Source organism: Filicampus tigris, chromosome 14 (genome assembly GCF_054856515.1).
Source record: "Filicampus tigris isolate MCC_2025a chromosome 14, RoL_Ftig_1.0, whole genome shotgun sequence".
In the NCBI taxonomy this organism is placed as follows: Eukaryota; Metazoa; Chordata; class Actinopteri; order Syngnathiformes; family Syngnathidae; genus Filicampus; species Filicampus tigris.
In genome coordinates this window covers 15,318,984-15,344,967 of record NC_141230.1, presented here as the reverse complement: position 1 = coordinate 15,344,967, position 25,984 = coordinate 15,318,984, and the positions used below count along the sequence as shown (strand labels likewise).

The window sequence follows — 25,984 nt, the reverse complement described above, 5'->3', positions numbered from 1 at the left end:
CGACGTCGACGTACGATTTGGCGCTCAGGACGTTATCAATAGATGTAACATCTACGGCAAAGACCACGCTCGGGCGCCATATTGCCGAGCACTCCGCCTGCTCCCCTCCAGCCCTTCCTCCCTCCCTCCAGCCCGGGTCCCAACACACAGCGAGCCACAGCTGCGGTGCAGGAGGAGGCTATACTCAAACTGAACAACGCTACTGTCGGGAAGGACCGGTGATACAGCAAAACCAAGAGCCACATCGTGGAAATTCAATGGGATGGATGAAACCTTTTTACGCCACCGTTTAGTGATCGTATTGGGACTTACGTCACGGTGCCACGGATAAAAGGTTGCTTCATTAGTAGTTTTCTTTGAGAGAGAAGAGCTAAAAACGTCTGAGTGTAGCTTGTGTTTAGCTCCGCGGTGATGGATACTTGAAGCTAGCTAGCCGACGTTACTTCTCTGTCAGGCGAGTAGCGGTTTCTGTGAATTCGCTCGGTTGCTCGTCTGTCGTCCTTGTTTTAACACGCGTGGTCTTTGTCGTATACAATATGATTGCTCGTGACTAACAAAATCCACAAACTGAAAACGCCGGTGAATTACTGCTGGTATCAGCTGACGCTAGCTCGCTAGCTACACGTAAAGCGGCCACCAGCTTCGTGTGTCAGTCTAACATTTAATCGCGACAGAGTGGCTGTAGCTAAAAGTGCAACTTTATCAGATATTTAAGAAAGACAGATTCTACTCTTTTTTTTCCCCCCTTTTTTTGGTCGTTCATCGTAGTCTCGTCAAAACGGCGGCGTTAACGTGCTTCAACTTTGTTACATACTGTCAGAGACCAACTACCCCCCGGATTTTCTTAAAATGCATCATCCGGACCCCACTGGAGACTCTGGCAGTGTTAGAAAGATGGCGCAGCCGGCCGTCTTTCACAGGAGGGGTAGCAACACAAGCAGCGGGAGCGGCTCCGCGCTGTCAACACCGGTGGTCACCAACAGTCACGGCTCGGCTGCTGAAGAATATCAGACCTCCCTGTTGATTCAGTGCCAAACTCCAGTTGGCTCATCCTCCCCAGGTCCCCACCATCCTCCTTCCCACAGCTTAAATCTACATTCCCAGGCCACACAGTCTGCTGGGGCTCAGATGAAAAAGAAGAGTGGTTTCCAAATCACAAGTGTGACTCCTGCGCAGGTGTCTGTGAGTACCAACAACAGTATTGCGGAGGACACCGAGAGCTACGACGACCTGGATGAGTCCCACACGGAGGATCTGTCGTCCTCCGAAATCATGGATGTGTCCCTCTCGCGAGCCAATGACGTCGTTGGAGCGGAGAGAAGCTCCTCCGAGGAGACCCTGAATAATTTTCACGAGGCTGAAACTCCAGGGCTGCTGTCACCAAACCAGCCTTCACACCCCCATTCTCTGAATCAAGCGCCACAACATGGTGGGGGTATGGTTAATGGGACTGTGCACCGTCACCCTCATCACCAGAACCATGCCCAGGGCTACCCACTGTCGTCTGGGTCCGTGGGCGCCTCTTCTACCCTTGCCTCTGTCATTCAGAAAATGCCTTCAAACGTTGGGGTCTCTCAAGAGGCTGCCCCGGCAAACATTGTTTCTCAGCCTGTGGTAATGGTGGGCCTGGGATCCGCTCCTGGAATGCACAGCTCCCCTACAGGCACTGCAGTTAGTATAGTTAATCCCCAGACCAGCAGTGTTAGTAATGTGAATATGTTGAGCTCTGCCAATGTGCCTGTGAGGGGGGGAATAAGCACGAGTGCGAGCAACAGCTCCGGAGGCTTTCCTCTCAATGCGAAAAGCGGTGCTGCGGGTGGTGGAGCTGGTTCTGCGGCATCTGGGGGCCACCTCATGACTAACACCAATAACACCATGATTCAGCAACAACAAACTCTCAACTCTAACATCTCTATGACTACTACAACCGCTTCTGCTGTTACCATTGCCAGTGCCTCTGGGGGGCCGTGTCTCTCAAGTGGAATCCAGGCAAGACACGGTTGTGCTGCGCTGCAGTCTGTCAGCGCCCCTGTTACCCTCTCAACTATTCCTGCCACCGCTCCTGCACCAGTGGTGGCTCCCACCAGTTCTCGCTTCAGGGTGGTGAAGTTGGACTCAAGTTCTGAGCCCTTCAAGAAGGGCAGATGGACGTGCACTGAATTTTACGACAAGGACACCCCAAACTCCGCCTCTTGCTCATCTACATCCGACGCCGGCAGCATGCGCCAGTTTGTCTCCGAGAACTTTTCTGGGTGCTCAGAGAGGGAAAGCACAAGTGGTAGCTCTGTGAGTAGCACTATGAGCACAGTGAGCCATTATATGGAAAATGCTGGCTGCGGCGAGACTGGGGCACCCCCAGTTTCCCAACATGCACAGGATTACGCCTCCCCTCCTCAGGGTTTCCAAGCAATCCTCCCCAGTGGCTTAGTCGGCATGGGCGTGGCTCAATCACAACCTCTTCTAAACCCCCAAGACATCACCCATTCAAATATCAAGACTAACATCGCTTCCTCGACTCCCTCGAACATGAACCCGCCGGTACCTGTGCAAGGCCACCCGATCTCGGCTGTACCCCAGCAACAGCTTACCTACGCCCAGGCAGTTGCGAATCAAGCCCCGGGCTCCACGCAGGGCCTTGTGGGGGTTCAGCAGCACCAGCTTGGCTACGCCTCGCTCCCCCAGCATCCGTCTGCCGCCTCAGTACAGATGAGACCCCCTGAGTACAGCCAGCCACATCAAGGTATTCCCCAAGCCCCCGCATCGCAGCATCTATTGAACCAAGCTGGACTAAATCCTTCAGGGCAAGCTAATGGAGCGTGTCAGATGATGGGGGGGCTCCAGCAGTCCCAGGTAGTCCTCCAAAGTCAACCCCAGCAGCCCTCATCTCTCCAGGCGACTCCCCCCAATACGGCCTTTCATGTTGGAGTAGCAGGTCAGCAGCCTGCGAGCCACGCTGCCCACCTGGATTGCCAGCAGCAGAAACCACAGTCCCTCCCAACACAAATCCAAAACATTGGGCTGTGCACCCAACTGCCCACTACGATTCAGAGCCAGGCGTCCGCACCTAGCGTGCGCCCATCTAACCCCGACCCCCACGCCCTGCCACAACTTATCAATGTCGGTAACAGTCGAATGGTCCCGCAGGGTGTTCCCCACTCCCAGGACCTCAGCAGTGCCCAGGCCCTGGCCCATGCTGCTCAGGCTAGCGCCCTCTACGCTAGTCTGCCCACCTTCACTACCACTCAGCTGCAGGATGCCCAGCGACTCCTCCTTCAGCACCAGTCGGCTCTGCTGGGATTGCCGAAGCTTGCCGGAGGGGATCCGGGATCCGGATCCAACGCTGGCCAGGGTCAAGAAGCGGAAGGCAACGCTGCCATCGCCAGTGCCTTAACTGCATCAGCTGGTCTCAAAACTCTGGATGGAGAGGAGGATGGGTAAGAGACTCTTTCCTTTATACTCCCTTAGTTTACCTTAAACCTTGACACCGTTAATCGTAGGTGGGTTTTTTTTGTTGTTTTTTTAAATTTATTTTGACTAGCTCAACATTTGACAGCAAACCTGCAGGGGGTGTTTTCCTGTTCCCTGTCATTGTCTCAGCTGCGAGGGAGGAAGAGCCTTATTAGTTAGTTAATTAGTAGACAGTGACCAGGCTGCTACAATTTGATCTTGTCCTCTTGTCAGTGGGACGTAATGCAGGGCTCATCTGGCTGTGACGCATCTTGGCTTTATCAAAGTTGATTTTGCATTTTTACTAGCCTGCCAACTTGAATGCTGACAGTCCACATTACAGAGCATGTCTTCTCTTGGGTCTCGTCGTGTTGTAGATGCAGGAAATACCAAAAAATTGTATTTAAGCAAAGGCTTTTGTGACGTCTCCCATCGACGGTGACCATTTGAGGGAAGAGATTTACTCGTTCACGCCTTAAACCTTCAGTAAAAGCGTATTGATTTCATTAAGAGCTCACTCTTGTCTCAACCAGTCTTTTCCCTCATCTGCTGTCCCTCTCCAGTCATTACATTATTCTGTTGTAGATAATAGACATTGTGCCAGATTTGAAATGTTTTCAGCTATTAACTGCAGTAATAACACTTCAATTTTAACATATTTACCAATACAGCACTTCTCATCCCCTGGATTTTGAATTCAAGTGCCATGGAAGGCTGGTAGTATTTTAGCCAGATTTCCCTCTGTGATTTAATGGAGACTGAAGGTTGGCTAATGTTATCACATGACGTGTAACTCTGAGGAATGTGAAATCTTGGGGGGATCAGATGGATTATTGTCTTTGATGATAACCAGAATTTGGGGCAAAGTAAAGCCCTTGTTACGATTGTGAAAATTGCCTTCAAGAGTTGTGATCATGCCTCACTTCTGTTGGGTTTTAGCTGAACTTTTCAGAAGACAGACGCTGGCATTCATAACCCAAGTCGTTGGTTGACATTGGTTAAAATGAACTACTATTACCTCGAGCTGACAAAGCAAGTAAACATACACATCATAATGCCAGAATAGAAATGAGAAAAGATTAATATGATATAGCTGAACCATGGCTGACCAATGAGAAGTTTAAATATTGGAGTTTTCATCTACATCAGTGCAAGGGAAAAAAACGATATTGAGGAATATATGACAGGGTCTCTTTCCGAACTAGGATGAGGCTTGTTTTGCTCCTTTGGTTTGTTTGAATAATGTGCATATGCTTTATGAGGCCAGCGATAAGAGTGAATTATTGCTTGACAAAAACAAACAGTTGTTTTTCCACACAGCTTTCTTTTTTTGTTTTTCTCTAGTCATAAATGGGCTACAGAAGGCACATTGTTTTTATTTTAGGCTGTAAAATGATAGAACGAGACCAGTTTGGGGGGCCTGGTTTGTGAAAATAATTATTAACACCTTTTGCTTCCCATGCAAAATCAGGTGGTTGTTCTGGTGCTCCCCATGAGCAAAAGGGTGTGGTGTAATTTTCAGGTGAAACTAGTAGACCCTATACCCATAAGATTTAATTTTTCTCTCCAAAGTGCTGAGAGCAGTGTAATTTTAACTCAGTGGGCGTGAGGTTTTGAGGTTACTGACAAGGTACATGCTGTTCTGTTGTTAAAGACTGAAGGAGACGTGTTCAGGGTGTGCACTGATTGTATCGGAGACATTGGGGCGAAGTTTTTACTGTCTGTACCAAAACGTGTTTTGGGTTTTTGCTTGCTTAATCAAGTTTTGCAAATGGTGTCAGCAATGCTGATTTTGGTCTTGTAAAAACATACACGTTCTCCTTACTTTAAATTAAAACGGTTCGAATGTTGTATGTATGCCTACTTAATATTTGGTTAAATTTGAATTACTAAGCTCAAGTGGTGTGGCAAGTTGGCAACACCATTTTCAATGACATGATAGTTTTTTTTTTTTTTTTTTTTTTACCTTAGATTAAAATGTGTTCATTTGCCAAGAAACAAATTTGATCATCTGTTTTTCTGGTTTGGCTTTCTTGGTTTTATAGCCAGAACTTGTAAATGAATAAAAAGGGCGTTTTTTTAATGTGTTTTTATTTGTTGTAATGGTTTCCCATTACCTGAAAGCTTACAGCCACTCTTGGCACGTGGCACGAATAAAAGTTTCAGTCTGCTCATTGTCGAGGAGCCAGTCGCTCTCATCAACATGATGATCATCTGGCAGGAATGTACGTATTTGTAGCATTTCCCGTGGTGGGGAGGTCTGTGGGACATTAAGTGCAGTACATTGGCAGTACTGTCCCCTTGCTACTGTCTACATATTTTCAAACACTATTGGGGAGTAGAGGATCCTGTAATAATAACTCAAACCTTAATTACGGGGTGACTTTAAAATTTGAAATTGTGTTGTATTAGTATGTGAAAGATGGTTTGTTTGAATGGTGGAGATGAATGCGTTTGCTGTACGGTAAATAGTGGCTTATGTTTGATTTGGATGGGCTGAGTGGATTGCTGATTGTTGAATGGTGTGGTTATGGTGACCAAAGAGAAGTGAAGTCTAAGCGTTCTGTGTAATAGATGGTGTGATGAAATGATAAAATTTCCCGTCCTGATTAGAGGCGCAATAATTAATCAATTAATTGACAACTAATGAATTATAATCAGAAATATTTTGATCTGTAATCGTTGAGAGACCTTGTTGAACTTAAAATTGCTCAAATCCTCAGAATTTCAGCCTCTCAACGGTAAATATTCTCAGATTGATGTAGTCCTTTATGAAAGAGGTCACATCTTTGTGGTTGATCAAAATAAGACATTTGTAAACCTCTGCTTTGGGAAAATAGTGAGCATCTTTTTTTATGGCCTATTTTCTGAAATTTTACAATCATAATCAGTTTGTTTGTGCGTTCTCTGCACTGTCAATTTGAAATGAGATCCTCCTGTTTTTGACTAAAAAGATGGATTTATTTTAATCCATTTAATTGATTCAATTAAGAAATATTTGACGGATTAATTGATTATTCAGGTAATCTTTAATTGCAACCGTAGCAGTTATTTCCTTTATGAGGGAATGTGGTTTTGTTTAGGGTTCGTAGCTTGTTGTCACCTGGGTTGAAAACTTTTGACTGCAGTTTTTTTTACAACTATGTGAGTGCGTGCCATTCATTATTTTTAAGGTTGCAGTGATACAGCAATGGAGCAACGGACACATCACTGTCCGTTTATCGGTCGAGTCGGATGTGGCCAGTGTAGAACAAATGGGGAAAAGCAAGATGAGCATGTGCAAAAAGGCGGAGCCAATATTTGATTGACAAACGTTTAAACACTTGAGAAGAATTTGTTTTTTTTTTTGTTCAAACAGTCTGGGTGCATTAATCCAATTTTTTTTTTTTAAAAGTCCAACATAGTTAAGTCTAGTTTCGTCCAATGTACAAGTCTTTTTTTATTTTCGGTCAGGTTTGTACTGACACAGGATGGTAGGTTGTGTTTTACTTGCCTGTTTACGATGTCATGTCAGAGGCATCAGAGAGGCAGTATGGGGGCTGTGTGAACGGATATAGTGTGGAAAGCTAGGAACAGGGTGTAAAGTTTAACACCAGAGACTTACAAATGCTCCTGCACACAGTTTGTGTCATCTATTAGCATTGCCATGGAACCAAAATCCTGACCTACCTGCATAAAGTACCTCAACAGCAAAAAACAAAATCATTAGTAAGAGTGCAACCATAAATGACAAAACATGGATCTTGAAATTCTTAGTATTTTTAGTAATTCCAAACTTTGGACAGTGGAAGATCCATCCATTATTCAAACCGCTTATCCTCACAAGGGTCACGGGTGTGCCAGAGCCTATCCCTGCCGTCTTTGGGCAGTAGGTGGGGTACACCCTGAATCGGTTGCCAGCCAATCGCAGGGCTCACAGTGACAAACATTAGCACTCACAATCACGCCTAGGGGCAATTTAAAGCAATTGGACAGTGGGAGATATTAAATTGAATTAATATATATCCATGTATTGTTTATTCTATACACCCTGTTAAACTTCTGTTTAGGTATTGAATTAGTAATAGGCATCATTAATTAGTATTAGAAATTTGGCCCTGGTAGCACATTGGCGACAGATTGGGTGTCGTGATGAAGCATCACACAAATTTGTGGCTTGAGTTGGAAAATTTCAGTTTGGGCAAAGAAGCACATTTTCATGTATTTGGATTGAAGATATGAAATCAAGTCGCGTGAATAGTTAGTTTCGCGCTCGGTGTGAATGTGTCATTATTGTATATTTATACTTATTTGGTGCTTAAATATACTGCTAAATTTGCTTTTAGGTGACAGATTCATACCGTAAACCTTAACTGGGATTTGTATTTTATTGTGAATCACACTTTTGTCTTCCATAGCTGCTTTGCTTCAGGTGATGTTAAGAAATACTCCTTACCAATGAAAATACTTGTGATGTTTTAGTACTAAGAGTCGTGCTGTCCAAAAAGAGTCAGTTTTGTTGATCTTGTACCAGGCGGTTGAAAAGCAGTATAATCTTCCCCTGGCGTTGCGGGCAGCCAGTGCATACTGGACCTGTTGCTCATTGTGTTGAGCTCAGTGTGATCCCCACAATTCACACACAGAGGAAGTGACCCGATCTGACCCAACACAACTTAGTCAGGCCTACTGAAGCTGATTGAGACCCTGACTGAGGACACAGCAGACACGACCAGATGGAACTAGACTGAGCATCGCTGGGCCAGCTCTGTTAAATCCTCCCATTCTCTTGCGTAGTGGATGTTTTTGTTATGGGTTGCAAGTTGTAAGTTTGGGCTGCCAAAACCCTAACGTGTTGTAGTCAATTCTTTCCGAGACATTTTTTTGCAAGGACAGGAGAAAAAAAAAATCACTGTGTGTGTCGTTATATTATCCTTGAGCATACGCAACATTCTGCAATGTGTTTTAGCGCCACAAACATGAAACTTCAGGGCGGTGTTTTTCTCACTTCAAATGTCAAATGCGGTCCAGTCGCATGTGATGAGAGAGATTCTCCAAAAGTAAACAGCATTTGTTATTTGTTTTGCAGTAGGAATCACCCCCACCCCCCACCCCCCCCAGCCGCCCCTCCATTCTCACTACACAGGCCAACCTAGAGAACACCAGAAATCAACAACAGAGCAGCGACGTGCTGTGTTAGTGGATATGTTTGCGATCTATTAAAGCCCGCCTCCGGTGTCAACGGTAGGATGAGCAAGGAAATCCTGAGCAGTTCTCGAGGGGCCTCGTAACAATGGACGTTAAAAGCTTTGACAGATGCTGGTCTTTTTTTTTTTTTTTTTTGGGTCTGATCTCAGTCAGCATTGTAATTGCTTCCACCATGATTCCATTTTCAATCTGACATTGCGTGTCCATCTTAACCAATATCTGCCACTAGAGACCATTGTACCAAAGTGAATGTAACTAACTAGTATTAAAAAAAGCTCTCAACCCGTTTGAAGAAATCTCTTTTAATCACTGGCTACGTTTACATAGACACATTTATTCGGATTAAAAGCCTGATCGGAATAAAAATGCTTCATGAACACACCTCATTCATAATCTTCTGACCCAATCAAGCCCATTCCATTCAAATTTGATTCCAAACGAGAGGGGTAATTAATGTCGATTGATAATCCGATCGGCGCGCATTAAATCTTATCGCATTAAACACCTTTACCCTGCATGTCTATGATGTCACTATACGCGTTTCTCTTATTCCCGGAAGCTAGTACAAGCAGAGCCAGTGAAAGAAGTGGCGGGCACGAGACTGAACTGGTACATTTGCAGCTCATTAGGAAGTGTTTAAGTGCTGTCGATTTAACAGTGCAAGCGGGATAGAAATGCGAAATAAAGAAATTCCGTCCATGTGAACATAGCCATTGTTCTGTGGTTTGTTTGTAGTCTTTGCCTCCGTCCATCTGATGGTTTGCTCATCCATCAATAAACAGTATTGTTTCAGTTAGAGTGCAACGGCGGTACTAATGACTTGTAATGGATGATAATGGCTCGTATTTTAAGACATTCAGTTATGATGAAAAAATGCTCTCCCTTTGCACCCTTCTGCACAGACACAATACTGGCCATAGTATTTCATTATGACTGCTAGCCTCAGAAAAAAAGCATACAAAAAGATGAATTTAAAGACTGCCATGGCAAAAATATTGTTCAATTTTGATCTGTTGCACGGTTATTACAGTGTGTATTTGCTTCTGAATATGATTTTTAATATTTTGTAGCAGTTTTCTTGTCAACAATGTATTGACAATGATATCGTAAACAGTGAAAGGCATTTAGAATCTCACTCGCACTGATTGTGTGCAAGCGATGTCATTTTAACTTTGAAGACGGAACATTTGTCAATTTTTCTGTAGTGATTGCACTTTCCAAAGCAAAAAGTTTCTTTTGGCTCATTCCCAAATGCCTTAGTCAGGTTAGCACTGTCTGTGAGGAGATTCTTCGGAGGAAAATGCTGTCAGTCAGCCATCACGCTTTGTTTGTTTTGATGCAGTGAGATTTCTGCCAATACAAATAGTGATTTTCCACTCAGATATTTCGTTTCGCAGAGGCTAAACGTTTTGATCTAATTTTGAATGGAGATCACAGTTTGATTGATCACGCCGCTCCATCATCCAGCACGATGAAGTCATGCTGAAGTCGTTTTCGGTTGTAGTGGTCTGGCAGTGTCATGTCGCAAATCACGCCGGCAATGTGCTGAATCATGCCTGGCATTCCTGTGGCCACATCACTGTACAGTTAGCTTCAGAAATGACCACCCCCCACAGAGATAATTTTGGTTTAGGTGTCAACGCTGAGCCGGTTTATACTCCCTTCATTTTGTGTTTAATGGTTTCAATACAGCTCCAACACTAACCATGCGATCTATTTAAAAAATGCAAAGCTAGCTGTTTATTTATGTGGCTAGTAGTTTTTAAATTAATGGTGTCTGTTGCAGACATTCTGGGCACTAAGTAGGGTTTCAAAGTCCTCCAATCTCGCTTTGTGTGAGATAATCCCCTCCTCAATGCACTGCGTTGCTGAATTTGGAAGGCGACAGGAGGGGGGTTGGTGGGAGTTGAAGTTTCTTACTTTTTCTCTCCCCCCCCATCTTAATCTTCAATAGTCTAGCCAGCTGCTCCCCTTTTTATGTTGGGTGATTTAATGTCTGTCGTGCTGTATGCATTGTTTCACTTGTATTACATCTAAGTGGGTAACTACAGCAGACTGATGCTCAGATTTTCTTTCACTTTAAATTCGTTTTCGTTAAATACTCGTTCTTGTGCAAAAATGCATCTTTTTAGCCATTGAAGTCAGCAGAAGGTACACGCATCACTTGCAGCACCACTGAATAGTGTTCATGCACTTTTGGTTTGTAAAGAATGCAACACTGCCCCCTTCTGGCCAGCAAGCTCTCAATGTTGTACACTAAGTTGTGCCTTTTAAGTTTTAAAGGCTTAGCATATTTGTGCTAAACTGCGTGAAATGTGTCTGCGTATTTGCCAACCTGATGCTTGGGTCATGAAGTGAAGCTGAAAAGCAGCAGTCTGATCATTTTGGAACCGGTTTCGCCCAGTGAAACAGGATTTATAAGATGACTGCAGACTTGCTTTCCCTTTTTGTTGCATTAATTCAAACTAACTAAACATTTTCTTCTTAATGAACATTAACATCTTAATGTTTAGCCACAGACGAGTTTTCATTCATGCCTTGGCAGGTTGATGTTACAAAGAGGTATGCAGTTAAAGAAATAAGCAAAAAAAAAAAAAAAAAAACATCATACAGATCACAATTTGCACAAAATATCAGGCCTAAAACAAGTAGCGCCCAACCAACCAAAAAAGATAAAATATAGTGCTCTAGACTAACATTTTTCTTAATAGCCAGTGGCCCCTAACCTGAAATTTTAGGGGTGCAAGTAGAACATTTAGGGTCACACACTGTAATTCGACTTGCAAAGTAAATATTCACTGTACTCATTTTCACTACTGATTACTGGGACAAAGTGTAGAGCAGAGGTTTGTCAGCAACAAAAAATTATTCAAGGATAGTAATTTAAAAGAAAAAAACATTTGCAAATTTACTGGTTGCACAGGTGTGAGTAGATGAAACGTACTTGCACTACCTCAAATTTTAGGAGCAAAATGCCACCATTTAGTGGCAGTCAGACTCCTAATGTATATTCCAACTCTCAATTATAAAATGTAACGTGCACATAGAAATTGTTCAATTACACAAGGCCCCACATTCATAATACACCACTGTAAAAGGCATGCTACCCAATAGCACATGACCCTCTGCACTCAGTTTATATAATCTTGATAATATTCCTCTTTATAAGACTCCGTGCTTTGCGTTTTAGGCTAATTGAGGTGAAGTGGCAACGCTTTTCTATAAAATCTTACATGGCTGGAAGTGAAACTGTGACAAGGCACCAGAAGGATTTAAGGTTGAATCTAATTTCTGTGGTTTTTGGAGGCCCATTTGTGTTTTTAAATTGAAAATAAATAAGCAGAAGAAAGTGGATGGAGTTGAAAATAAACACATACGGCTTAGTATTTAGAGTAATATTTTAAATTCAAAAGTATATTCACTTAATTATCAATCAAAAGTGAACACTACATTTTCTTCAATAAAGGAGCATTTTGAATTGAACATGAAGTTTTTTACATTCGCCACGAGGTGGCACTGCTCACCAGCAGCATGCAGCAAATGGAAAAGGAGCAATGAGTGTGAGTTAAGAGGGCCACACGAATGCACTGTACCAATATAGGTACTAATGGACTTGTCTGTTTAGCTGTGATTGAATCATGAGTTTGTTTCACCTCTTATCAGAACATCTGGAACAAATCGGATTTTGTATTTTTAGATTAGTTTTTGATCTACGGTGTTAATGTCACACACAACTGTAACTACAGTATGTTTCTGCTTTTATTGTATTTTATCTTTATTTTTTTTGTTAGCTCATCACTTAACCCATCCCATAATTTCACCCTGTGATCTGCAGTACAAAAACTGCTCAGTGCATACGTAATTTTTTTCAGATGAAATTATAATCTTCTCTTTCGAAAAGCATTTGTACGTGACCAGGGGATAGATTTTTCTCGCTCTATGCATTAGTTGTGCAGTTTTGACGTGAACCAGATCATGCAAATTGATGGTTCTGGGTTGTAAAAAAAAACGTAATTGTTGGTGTCATCTAGGTAACCAACTACATAACGATTTATAACGACTATGTAGATTAGGATTGAGAATGTTTCACTGGTAGAAATTTAAGTCACAATTTGTGATTGTAAATACCAGAGCAGAACTACAAGGAGGACTAGCATGGAGAATGCAATTTGGTGGGGATGTGGGTTGTAATAACGTGACTCTCCAAGACACGCTGCTTGTTGCTACTAAGCTGTGCTTATGATAGCTCTGCTGCCGTCACAGATTCGGGACCTGACGGAGGAGTCCTATTTAGTTAATCCACTTCTAGCTGTATGTTGTCTTCACTCCTGATCTTGCGTTGGGGCGCACAAATGAAACACTAAAAAGGTTAAAAAATGATGATGTACTGCCATTCGTCATTTTTCAATCTTATTGTCATGCAGATGAGACGCCCAATTTTCACTCACACATTTTTTGGCATCAAAGTTTTACAGCGCTCCTACCCAGTTTTGAAAGTATTAAAAAAGTATGGAATTTGATTTGCGAAATTTCTCACTCTAGAAAAGTATAGAAATGGAAACTATTGTATACAGAAATATTCATGTTTCCAATACTTTTACAACAGCTTGATTTAAAAAAAAAAAAAAAAAAAAAAAATAGCGCACTGTGTAGAGCACACAGTATTTATTATACAGTGGTCTTAGTAAATAATCGATTCTGATTGGCTTAGAAAATTACATGGGTGTACAACTGTACGTTGTGTACACACTTCAAAAGTCTTAAATAGTTCCTGTCCAAAACATTCTTACATTGTTCCAAATTAATGTAGCAACCTTAGCTGTTCGATTATAAGACCAAACATGTCAACGTGACGCAGTCAGCGTTTCTGATAAAGTCTCTCAGGACAGAAATGAGAGAATTCAAAGCGGTAATAAATGATTTAGTCATTACTTTTATTTGGTGATGACAACACCTTTTGACTGTGATGTCGAAGAGGAATTGAGGGGAAAAACGTAGACAGAAGCGCCACAAATGGTGAATGGGCTCTCAAGAGCTAACCCTGTGAGATGTATAAATCAGACAAATACGAACTGAGAACTTAACGTTGATGTTTTGAATGATCCCCTGCGACAATTTTAGGCCGCCGTCCAGTTAACAACTGACAGAGCAGTGTTGCCAGCGTGAGCGCTTGCATCCACCGTTACATATATAAATATACCGAATGTATGTTTAATAATAAAAACGGATTTTATCGTTACACTTGTGGTTTTTATTTAACATTGTCAAACTATAAAATGTAGTAGCTGGAGTACTGAATACTTGTTTACATTACTTGAGAAAGTTACAGGGAAAAGTAACCGTTGTAGTGAAACTTTCTAGTTCTGGCTATAAAACACCTGAAAATATGAATGTACAATATCAATAATTGCTTTCTAGGATTGTCCAGCCGCCAATAAAAGACGGTTCCATACGTGTCTTGCTACATGGGGTACGATACGATTCAAGAACAGTACAAGTGGAACGATTCAATTTGGTTCCATTCAGTTCGATTGGATATGGTAAGGCTGCAGCTGCAGTAAAAGCTCTCCAAAGGCCAAACTATTGAAGTTAATTACATTAAAACAACAAATGATCAGCAACAGCAAATCGATTTACACCTGGTGTGCATCTCCCACAAAAGGCGAGTCAATGCGTATCTCTATACACGGATACAATTCGAGGATGATACATTCGAAAATGTAACGATTCAATTCAGTTCAGTTAAATCAAAAACGATTTTCCGATTCCAAACGTTTTTCGTTACACTCCTATTATTTTCGTTCGTTGACCATGGTATAAGTGGGTTAATGCCTTTTGAGGGATGCATGGACGTCACGGAGGCTTCCGTTCTCCGCTTCGCGTTTGCTCACACCTCCACGTCGTTCCTTAATCCCCGACAATTGTACACCTCGTTGGGCAGTAACCCTGACCCACTGTATACGTGTGTATGATCGTTAACATAACTCATAATGGGGTAGATCTAGATTCTCTGATGACTGGCTCATAAATTCCAAATATTACCCAGCTATAATTTTCTGGAAATTATTCGACGACACAATGGCATATAAAGAATCGGCATGATACTCATCAATTTACACAAATGTCAAAAATGAATAGGTAGGTAGAAAAAAATATGGAATTTTCAACTGTCATGTGTGTAGGAACCCGCATTTTAAAAATCACAACACTGCATGTGTCCGTTGGAATAAAACTAAAAAGGATTGCCGCTTAACTGGGCAAGTGCCGTTGAGGTGATGTTGCTGGGAAATTGTCTTCTAGTTGCCGTAATTCTTTTCAGTATGAACTTGATGCGCTGTGTGTTCTTTGGCTAATCCTTATAATGCCAGTTTTCACTCCACATAACTCTGCTGCTCTTATGTAATGTGGATCTTTTGTCGTGTGTCTGTTCGAGTGTCTCATTGCTGCTGTCAGCAGAAGCAAGCGGCCCACTTCACCTAATCTCTCCAGACTTGTGCCTCCACTTGTCTTTAACTTTTTGATCCAATCAGAAACATTTGTCAAGATACAACACTTAGTATTGTACATACCGTTGAAATAATTACCATGCACTCGCATGGCAAACATATTTTTGGTTGCTCTGAGCCGAGAGTATCTCTTGTATTGCCCTCTGTTCCTTCCATATATGAATCTGCGAGTGAATATGAATGATCAGGTGATGGGTCAGGACCGTTCCAGCACAGTCTGGCTGAGTACAGCTTCCTCCTTCTCTGCCACCCCTTGCCAGGTACGTAATGACAACTAATGGCGTGCTGCTGTCAGCCTAAATGCTCCCATAGAATACATCGCTCTTGGAGGCTAAAGTGGCCACTCATCATTCCGAGCCAGCTCAGTTGCTCTGTCATTCTCCATAGTCAGGGTTTGTCTATGACTATGGAAAAGCCAGGCCTTACTGGTAAAGTCTACGCACACACTAAACTATCAAACTATAGCCCAGCCAAAAGCTTTTACAATTCAATCGGCCTCTTTTTTTTTTTTTTTTTTTTTCCCCCCATTGCTGGGACATGCACGGCCTCATTTATTAACATTCGGTGATTCTAATTCACCAGCGACAGATATCGCCTGCCGCAAACCCGTTGCTAAAATAACGAGATAACGAAAATTATTTTTTTGTTCGTCAATGCTTTACAAGTACAAGTCGTTCAATAAGTGCTCGCAAAAAAATTAAAAATACCGAGCTATAAATGTCCCAAACCTCTTATTTTCCTCCCTGAGATCTTTTGAGTTTTGTTTTAAACTGCGTTTCCATTTTTCTCCGGGTTCTCACTGGAGCAACCTTTTATTCTCGGCCCTTTTTCATCACGCTTTTTTGGGGTTAATTTTACACCGCAGTCCGACTGGGGCCCTGATGTCACTGTCATCTGATTGGTCGACAAATCCAAGCGTTTTTTAAAGCAATGGGGCATAACTCAACATGCAAACGCCCATTTCCTAGTTTTACGCAAGTGAGCCAGAGCCCCCCCGAAGGCCGTCAAATGGAAGATGGAAGCGAGATTTGCATGCCACTTGCAGGAAAAAATGTATCACAAGCTTCAATATTTCATCCTTGCCTTCTGCCGCCAGTTTCTGTGCATACTGAATGTCTGGCAGCGAATGAGTTAAGAGCCAAAATGATGCGGAGAATCTTCAGTGAATTAGAGATGAGTGAACACAATTGCTAAATGACTTAAGTAACTTGGAGTCGTTCTTCGTTTCCTGCATGAGCACACAGATGTAAAGGCTAAAAAGTCAGACAGCTGGACAATTGCAGTGTTTTTTTTTTTTTCCCCTAATATGAAACCTTGTCAGGATGTGTTTTAGCGACTCTAAATCATGAGTCCTAACTTAAAGAGGAAGTCAACCCACACTAATTTTTCATTTTGCCCTTCACAGTAACCCCCTTTTCAAAATGGGTTCCATCGATCACTCCCTCAGCTTGTGGGATGGGGGTCATCGTTTGGGTTTGAAATGCACCTGTCCTGGGACATTTTTTGACATATACCTTATGTAAGATTTAACATATTGGTTGCTGCTTGTTGTTGATGTGCTTGCTGTTCCGCGTAAATTGTTTGTGAGAGCTATCCATTATCAGTGATTATAGTTGGTTGCAAAGGGTTCCCTCCAATCAATGATGTCATTAGCACTAATCCATCTCAGAAGTCAGTCACGCAACCCCTTCTGAAAAGCGCAAAAAAATTTGAGAGCACAAACTGTCCGAAGGTTCATCGTGTACATGTAAATGTAATGTACTGTAAATGATTTTGATTGGCGCTTCGTGGAGCAGCACCATTTTTGAACTCCACCATAAAGTTCAGCTGTACAGGTGCCACGCTGTTTATGTTGTGGTGGCATCAGTCAAGAAGTAAAGTCTAGCCAACAACTAACGGTGCTACCTGTTTATTTTCCTAGGGGAAAGGAGGTGTCTATTTGGGGTGCAGTATTTATTCAAGTGGACCTTGGCATTTTCTTTGTCTTGCTCAGAAATAGCAACTTGGTAGCTATTATTAGAACTGTCTAGTTTTGTGTAAAATGTGTTGACAATATTCTTTAAAATGAAAAATGTCTTTGACTGCCTCTGAAAACCCACTGTGACATCTGCCTTTGTCAAACTGTCGACTATTTGAAGTTTTTGTAGCCTGTGGTCATGCATGAGGTTGCTGAGTTAAAGTAACCGTCTGGCCCTCCCCAAGTCATGTGATGCTGATTCACCCAGACAGATGAAGTCTGTTAGGACAAGTAAAATCCCCAGCATTGTGCTCTTCCCATACCTGTTATTTCTTGGCCGGCTGTCTCCGCCGTCATTGGCTCTGTGAGAGTCTGTTATGGTTTCTGTCTGGCAAGGTTTCGGGCCATCTTAAGGCAACCTTTCAACAACAAATGACTGGATAAGACCTTGAGGCACACGCTCTCTTTCTCTTGTCTGTCAGAATCCAAATTTCTGCTCACATGTGCTTTTTTTTTTTTTAAAAAAAAAAAAAGTATTTTATTTTATTTTTTAAATAAGTCTGAGGCTAGTGCTTCAAAACGGGACGCTGGCCTTGCTTTGTGGCGTTTGCATTTCTCTTTGTACTCCGTCTTCCTCACAGTCTAAAAGCATGTTTCTGTGGTTAATTGAACTAGTGGTGGATAAGCAGTACAGAAACTTGAAGAAGTTGAAAAGTGATGATGTAGGCATATGGGAAGTCTGATGTGATGGTGGGGTAGATTTTACTGTATACTCTCTGGGAGGAGGCTCTGTGGTGGAGGAGCAGGGAAATCATTGGGCCACATGCTAATCTCTGTTGATAGTTTATGTAACTCGCTGTGTCACATGATCGCGCGTCACTACTCACCCAGCTTCTGTCTGGTAATTCACCCGCAGCCATTCAAACACAAATAGATGACGGAGGGAAATGGGGAGAACACACATAGGAACTCGTGTCGACCCGGTTTTCTATTTTGTGGTGCCTGTGCAGTTGTTTCCACGAATACATCTGTAGGGAGCTCGTTTGGATCCCGCCGCCAAATTTGACAGGGAAACAAGGATTTTTAGGTAGCCATAAACAAAGAGGGTCGGGGGACACTCTTCCGCTTTGGATTCTAAATGTTCCTTCAGACCGAAGACCCCATGAGAGTGCGCGGTGTCCGTGTTCAGGGCCATGACGAGATGGCAATGAAGCTTTTGTTCTGGGAGCTGGAGCAGCATCTCAAAAGGTAAAAACTAAAGAAGGTCTACAGTAGCGCTGCCTGGCCAATCACCACAAGAGCTGAACACAAAAGGCTCCAAGGCCGTATTGTGTGTGGCTCTCTGTGAACTTTCTATTCATTCATTCATGCTTCCAACGCTTGTATGAATGTTGAAAGATGTTATCACAAAGTAAGCACTGTAAATCGGTGTCCAGAAAAACACATTTATACCAGCTATATCAATTCTCTATGAACCGGTAAATAATTTAACTCCTTTCTGTGCATACCATATTTAACTTTTTTTTTTAAGGATTTTTTTTTTTTTTTTTTTTGGGGTAACCACTGTTACTCAATCTGGTTTCACATGTAAATCCCTTACCAGAGTACAGGAAGGCATGAGTCATTTAATCAGTCCTTACCCCCCTTTATGATGCTCTTATGACTCTTGCAATTAAGATTATCGTTGTCAGGTTGTGCTTTATTTATTTATTTATTTAGGGAGGCTAAAGATGGTTTTACTATCAGGATTATGTTTTTTCAGTAGGTGCACCTGCATGAATGTAGAAGATGAAATGACCTTTTGTCTGTAAAGCATGACTTAAATGTACATGCAACAATGCTTTGTAATCATATTTCTGGTCCTGGACTTAAAATGATGCACATGTACTGTATAAGTGTTATAATAGGGGTGAAAATATGTTTTTAAAAAATGCGCTCTTTTAAGAGGATATCATTGGTTTCACAGTGTAAATCACATCTCTGCAAAGAAACAAGATTTTAGATGTTATTTGGACCACAGTCCATTCTTATCTCAAAAGAAAAAAAACCCATGGTATCAGTTTTTCTTATAGATCCCGTTTCCACTTAATGGTTTGATGACTGTTTGAATTCTTCCAAATCAATTGGTCTTTACCCCTTGCAAGTAATGGTAATCTTAATTCTACTAAATTGTAATCTTTGGTAACGTGGATGTGTGGATTTATTTTTTTTTTCAATTTAAAGAATATGTATGATTTATCTCGCAGCACTTGCTAGTTGAGGTGCATTTTTTGTATGGGAGCTTCACTGCTTTTCTTCCCGAAGCGCTCAAGTCACACAGTCTATTTGGATTTATATAATTGGCTTTACCTCTCGATCATTCAAAAAAAGAGTGCGGAAGAGCTCAGTGTCTTAGAGACTATTGCTAAGCTGGTTATCTTAAGTGTTTTCCTGGATTTGGATCTTGGTAGAAAACATCAAAACAATCACTCAGGTGCTAAATTTAAGCATCACGAGTGCCTGATACACCAGCATAACAGTAGTATGTCTTCTCTGGACTATAATGTATATGAATAACATTTATTGCGTGCTTGGATCTCATAACTTGAATGCCACCAGTGAACTTGGGCAGGTGGTAGGATTTGCATAAGTAAACTATGCAAATGAACATCGTAGGTCAACTAAAATTTAAGTGAAACTTCCTGTGCCATCATTATCAGCTTTGCCTGTAATTCATTCTCTGGCACATCATGTGAGATCATTTACAGTCAACTTAAGCTTTATTGTCTTGTGTGTTAGAATGTCACTCCTTCTGTGGCTTTAGCCTAATTGGCTTGAATCTTGAAAAAGTTTTTCAAGAGCAATTTCAAGAGGTGCGCTGGATGTGAACAGATAAAGGAATGTTAAAAGTATACATGAGAATTTTTTTTGGGGGGGGGGTGCATGTATGGAATATTGAGAAAGTTGCCTTTCAAGGTGTGTTTACATGTATGTGAGGGACAGGAGTAGTGTGTGGGAAGTGTCAGAGAAAGGAATTTGTGGCATTTTCATGGGACTATGAAAAGATAATCTACCTTTGGTCAAATATTCTTTGTGTTTTTTGTCAAGACATTTGCACATCCAACTGTGCTGAGCATGCACGCCTTTACAATGTACAGCCATTATTATTATTATTATTATTATTATGGGCTCCTAGTCAGCTAAACTGACATTAACACGACATACCAGGTCATTTGTTAATAACACCTATACTCAAATACTAGTCAGCTTTCTGGCTCTTTGCATGCTGGCATGTGTGCAGGCAGAGTGTAAATTGATTTCCCCCTGAGGGATTATAATGGGTGTAGTAATAAATTTGAATTCTTTGGTAAAAAAAAATTGTAAGTAGTTCCGTACTCTGTCTCCAGCTCCCCAACTGACATTTTTGTTCCTTCTATATCCGAGCCATATGAAGTGATACACAATAATCTGTTGTTAAATAAAACAGCAGCCAAATAATGGAAGTGTGACATTGAATAATGTATCTCACTTCATATGCAGTGCCATACAAGCCCACGTGGGGGCAATGCATGCCAATACATATACTGTACTGTACTTGGATTTTTTTGAAGCATCGACTATCACTATTGATGCCACTGGCACGCAGTATATATATATATTTAAATGAGAAATGGCCATCAAAAATACCAAATTATATTCAAAACTATGTATTTTGCAATATTTCTTTACTATATTGGATACAAAACAATAGATGGGGAATTATTGCGCTGAAAACTGCAAAATTTGAGTTTGATCTGTCTTTTGTCATTGAAGCATCGCGAAGAGTGTCTCTCTGCTTTCCTTTTCAGCATGACAATTCCTTTTTTCCCCCATTTTCTTTCACTCTCATCCGGTTCTTCCCGGTTCCATCCACCTCATCTTGTGTTACTCGAATATTCTATGCAAATATGTGTCAGCTGAGCGGCAGGTAGGGGCGTTTCTGAATATATTATGCATATGAGCACCGTCTCGACCAATCGGAGACCAAAGCTCTCAACTACGTCACGTTCGACATCACGCGAGCTTGTTCTGAGCTGCGGACATCGGGTTCCGTGTTGAGATGAGCTGAGCTGACCTTGAGTCGTGTGATTCTGTCGCTTGGTTCTCAATCCGAACGTCTCGTGTGGATGTGTCTCGGGGAGCTGGTCGCGCTGTGTCCGTGTCGGCGCACGACGGACTCGCTTTGTCCTGAACTCAAGCTTCTGTAACGCACAAAGCGCCATGAATACGCCTTGCTACACCGTGGCTATGGATCTAGGCGTCTGCCAGCTCCGAAATGTCTCCATCTCGTTCCTGTCGTCGTTATTAAGCGCAGAGAGCTCGCACGTCAAGATCGATAGCAGGTAAACTTTAAACTATCACATTGAGCTCTTCGCATCGGTTAAGCAGCCGTCGTTGGCTAACGGTTAGCGTTGTCGAGCTGCCTCGCCTCACCTGCTGCCGCCGCGGATGGTCAACTGGGGGAGAAAATGGACAAGGATGTTGAATGTTAATATGCGCCGTGTAGCTCTGTAATGCCTTCTTAACCCGAGGCTTTATATTAATGTCCTTCCTTCTGTTTTTTTTTTTTTTCAGCTCGTCGGGAGCCAGTGTTGTGGCCATCGACAACAAGATTGAACAGGCAATGGTAAGTCGAGACCTCTTATTACACCATTTACTACACTTGAAAGAGCTTGCGTGATCAAATACCCTTTTGTGACCGTTATTAGGCCAAAATGACTGGCCGTTTCACACGCCTAAAAGATCTTTGAAGAGCATTTGTATCTCAAAATGGAGTCGACTGAAGAAAATACTGTACGCCGAACGTGCCAACACAATGGATAGGCATGCAGCTTTATCATGTTTCTCAGTCATCTTTAAACTGCATAAGGTCGTAACTTGGTACAGTCGTACTATATTAGTCCGTGAACCACGGCATTATAGTTGGATTTAACGTTGTATAGCAGTTCAATATTAGGTATTGGAATTTGTATATTGCTGCAGTTTCTTTCCCAAAATGCTAGATGACTTTACTGCCGTTCTCTTGTTGTCGTTACCTTCAGATCTGTTGCTAGGCAAGGCCAAATACACACTGTGGGTAAAAATATCCAGAGCGCTAATTGGCTGAATTTTTACAATGGGCAGGGCTGTGTCGTCAACGCGTGGAATCTTTTATAGTGAAGTAATGCCACAGTTAAGCGTGTAAAGTGCATTGCCCTTTTTCAGTATTTAAAGGTTATTGTGATAATAAGTATTAACATATGTGTTTGTAAAGAATTAGAAAGAAAAAGTTTACTGCGCTTAAAGACACCATGTTAGTTTAAGACCTCACATTTGCGAAGTATGACCACTACAAGGCGGCCATATGAATTCCATATTTATAATTATTTCAAGAAATGTTGCATTAATATTTAAATTAAATAAGTATGGAACATTTTCTTGTGCTTGCAAGTTGTGTGATCATAGGTGTAAAACGGTTCTTGTAACGTACCTGTACTCAACTAGATAAAATATTGTCAAGTTTATTTTTCTCAGTTCAACAGAATTTAGGTCATTTTTTAGACTGAACAGTGATTTTAATGATAAAGCATCATTTGTTGGATAATTAGGGTCTAGTGAAAGTTTATTCGGAATCGCCAACGGACATCCGTTTAAAATTAGAGTCGGACCGGCTTATAGTATACACTATTTTTATTTTATTTTTTTTAAGGTGAATTACGGACAACATAAGGGTACCAACGCTGCAGACGGATGACGAATAACGGACGCTCAATATGTAGTGAAATACCTAGCTCTGCTTATTAGTGGGCAAACAACCCAATACTTGGTGCCTAGTGCGTCAAAATGAGTGAGAGCCGAGATTGAAAAATCAAAACATCGTTATGAACGCTTGGCACTGCAAGACATCAAGATCTCGTGGACTACCATTCAGAGCAATGATGTTTCCCATATTCAAATTAAGGAGAACAGCAATTCAATCAGAGCAAAGCCTATTTACAAATCTAACCATGTGCCACGTGTTTTAGACCAACTAGAATAGTTTGTAAAAGGGTAGACTGGGCATTTCCAACCCAGATTCTGGCAAAACCAATAGGACGACATCAAAGATTGTTAAAAAAAAAATAGATATGGCATGAGACCAACTTTTAATTTTTAACACTTGCTATGTTTACATGGACACGTTTATTCTAATTAAAAACACGATCTGATAACAATGTTTAATGTACACACCCCATTCGGAGTATTCTGACTCGATCAAGCCTGTTCCGACCAATATTTTATTCCGAACGAGAGAGGTGGTTTGTCGATTGATAATCCGATCGGCGTACATAACACAAATTCTGAAATTTCTGAACAAATAGTCTTTACCACGCATGTCTGTGATGTCAGAATACATGTTTCTGTTATTCCCAGAAGATAGTAGAAGCAGAGCGAGTGAAAGACATGGCGGGCGCAAGACTGAAAGTGGTACATTTGCCACTCCATTAGGATGTGTTAACTTGATGTAACACGCGAAATAACACTAACGTTTAAAGTTGAAATAGACGGAGCGATGTTTTGTTAACATGGAAGATGCTATGGCTTATTCTTCTCCTATTTATGGTATATTTGTCCAATCTGCGCATGTCAAAATAATTTGTTCCAATCGAAAGTGTGATGCATGAACACGCAAGTCCTAATCGGATCAATATTTTCAGTGCCCATAAACAGTGCATCCGATCACAATTTTAATCCGAACTCTGATCGGATTAACAAAATTTTGTCCGTGTAAATGTAGCCAGCGATTAACATGTATAATTGCAAAAAGTAACGACTGAAAAGTCTTCAAGGCAAATAATTTCTTTCAGCATCTCTTTAAAAGACAGATACATAACTACAAGTGGTAACTTGACAAACGAGTGACCCAATGTATGAGGTTTTCTAGTTACGAGTTGCTACTCTTTCTTTTGAGTTTGATTTTTTTACTTGTGTTGCGAGCCACCATTTTTGAGTGAGCTTCAGATACATTTGCGTGAAGGGGAAGAAAGGAGCGATTAAGGTATTGATTGCCCTCACATGTGGCCAAGGAGAGCCACAGTAGCTGATATATGTGATGTATGGTGGAAAAGGATGAAAGGGACAGTCAAAAATAAAAATGAAAAATGGAGAACACAAGCTTTTGTAGGCCACAGCTCATGCCCAGATGCTCAGACTGAGCTAACTCTAGCTCAGGACTTTGGTCTTTCAGTCCGAAACCAAAAATACAAATCGGGCCTAGAAATTTTTCAGCGATTTCAATGTAGTAAATCAGACTCCGATGAAAGTGTGACAATGTCATAACACATCTGACTCTGTATTTGTCAGGACCTGGTGAAGAGTCACCTGATGTACGCCGTGCGCGAGGAGGTGGAAGTCCTAAAAGAGCAGATCAAGGAGCTGATCGACCGCAACTCCCAGCTGGAGCAGGAAAACACCCTGCTCAAGACGCTGGCCAGCCCGGAACAGATGGCTCAATTCCAGGCGCAGGTCCAGACCTCCTCCCCGCCCGCCACCTCTTCAACGGTCGCCACCCCGGGTCCCGCGTGTACCCTCGCTCAAGCCGCTTCGCACACCTCCGGCCCCTCAGCGTAGCCCGGCGCACGCAGACTGACTCAACACTACTTCTGCTAACGCAAGTGAGCTGGCGATGATGATGATGATGATGAGGAGGAGATGATGCTGTTGATCCAACAATTTGCACATATTAATCCCTGAGAAGGATGCATCCAGTGGGACAAGTGCTGCACAAGGCGACAATCGTGCGATTCATTGAACATTTGCCAAAAAAAAAAAAACGTGGACATATCAGCTAGAATGTCTTCTCAACAAGAAGCGAAACCACATACTTCAACACAGATGCTGAAAAGATCACTGTGCCTGTGTGGCTCTTAGGCGATGTCAATTGTACTAATGTTACAGGTGGAAGAATGGAAGAAGTTTTTTTTTTGTTTTTTTTTTTTTCGTCCTTGTCATGTGTTGTAAATAAACGCGTCTCTCATGCCTAGAAGCTAATGTTACATTGAAAGAAAAGGCCTTCCCAGAATGACAAATAACGAATGTGAGCAAATATCAAGACCAAGTCCCCATCTGGAATGGGGGGGGGGGGGCGCTTATAAATAACAGCGGCATGGATTGTTACTTGGCTTTGGTGGAACAAATGAGATGTTTTCTTTTATTTTCGGTATTTCTTTTCACATTTCTTAGCTCTGCAGTGGCATGGAAATGAAACATTGTTTGGCAGGCAAAAAGAACATGTACATTTCTGTATAGTGTAAGTAAACATGTAAAATAGTGAGAGGAAGAGAAACAACAGATGCATCAGTATCTTGGTCACATGACGTGAGCAGCGACATGCTTACCTTGCCCAGGCTGTTGTCTATTTTTAAAAGCTTGTATTTTCAGGATCTAAGGAGTTTGGTTATTTAAACTGACAAGGTGCAGCCAACAATGTTATCTATAACCACCACTGCGTCATTCACTCTTACTGTAAAACCATTTTCTTTTTTTCCTCCCCATTTTTCTGATATATTGCACTTTTTTATGATTTAGTGTTTTGTTTTTGGACAGTGAAATACTTCTGGATGAACAGTATATGAATTTCTCAACATTAGAAGAAACAAACTGCAACTTCTCAATGTTTTTCCATTACATTGTGTATCGGTTGTATGCTCATGTTTTGTGCATGTTTCTGCAAGACTGGATGAGAATTTGTAACATAACATACCGCAATTGCACTTGAAAGCTGCACTCACAACTTTCATTAAAATGCTAAATAAGTGAACTAGTGTCTAGTATCCTTGCTGTGTCGAGTCGGTGTGCAACACAACCCAACCACCACTTCATGTTGAAATTGTCTCTTGACTATTAAGGGTAT

The 25,984-nt window shown here is 41.8% G+C and overlaps 1 protein-coding gene across 1 annotated transcript; it reads left to right on the top strand.

The window, feature by feature from the left end:
• On the top strand, positions 1-25,891 carry LOC147136511 (TSC22 domain family protein 1-like). Its single transcript, XM_086051297.1, has 3 exons — positions 1-3,434; positions 21,688-21,739; positions 24,436-25,891. The coding sequence occupies exons 1-3, from the start codon at positions 850-852 to the stop codon at positions 24,700-24,702; spliced, it is 2,904 nt and encodes a 967-aa protein (XP_085907423.1). The 5' UTR covers positions 1-849; the 3' UTR covers positions 24,703-25,891.
• Positions 25,892-25,984: the final 93 nt, after the last annotated feature.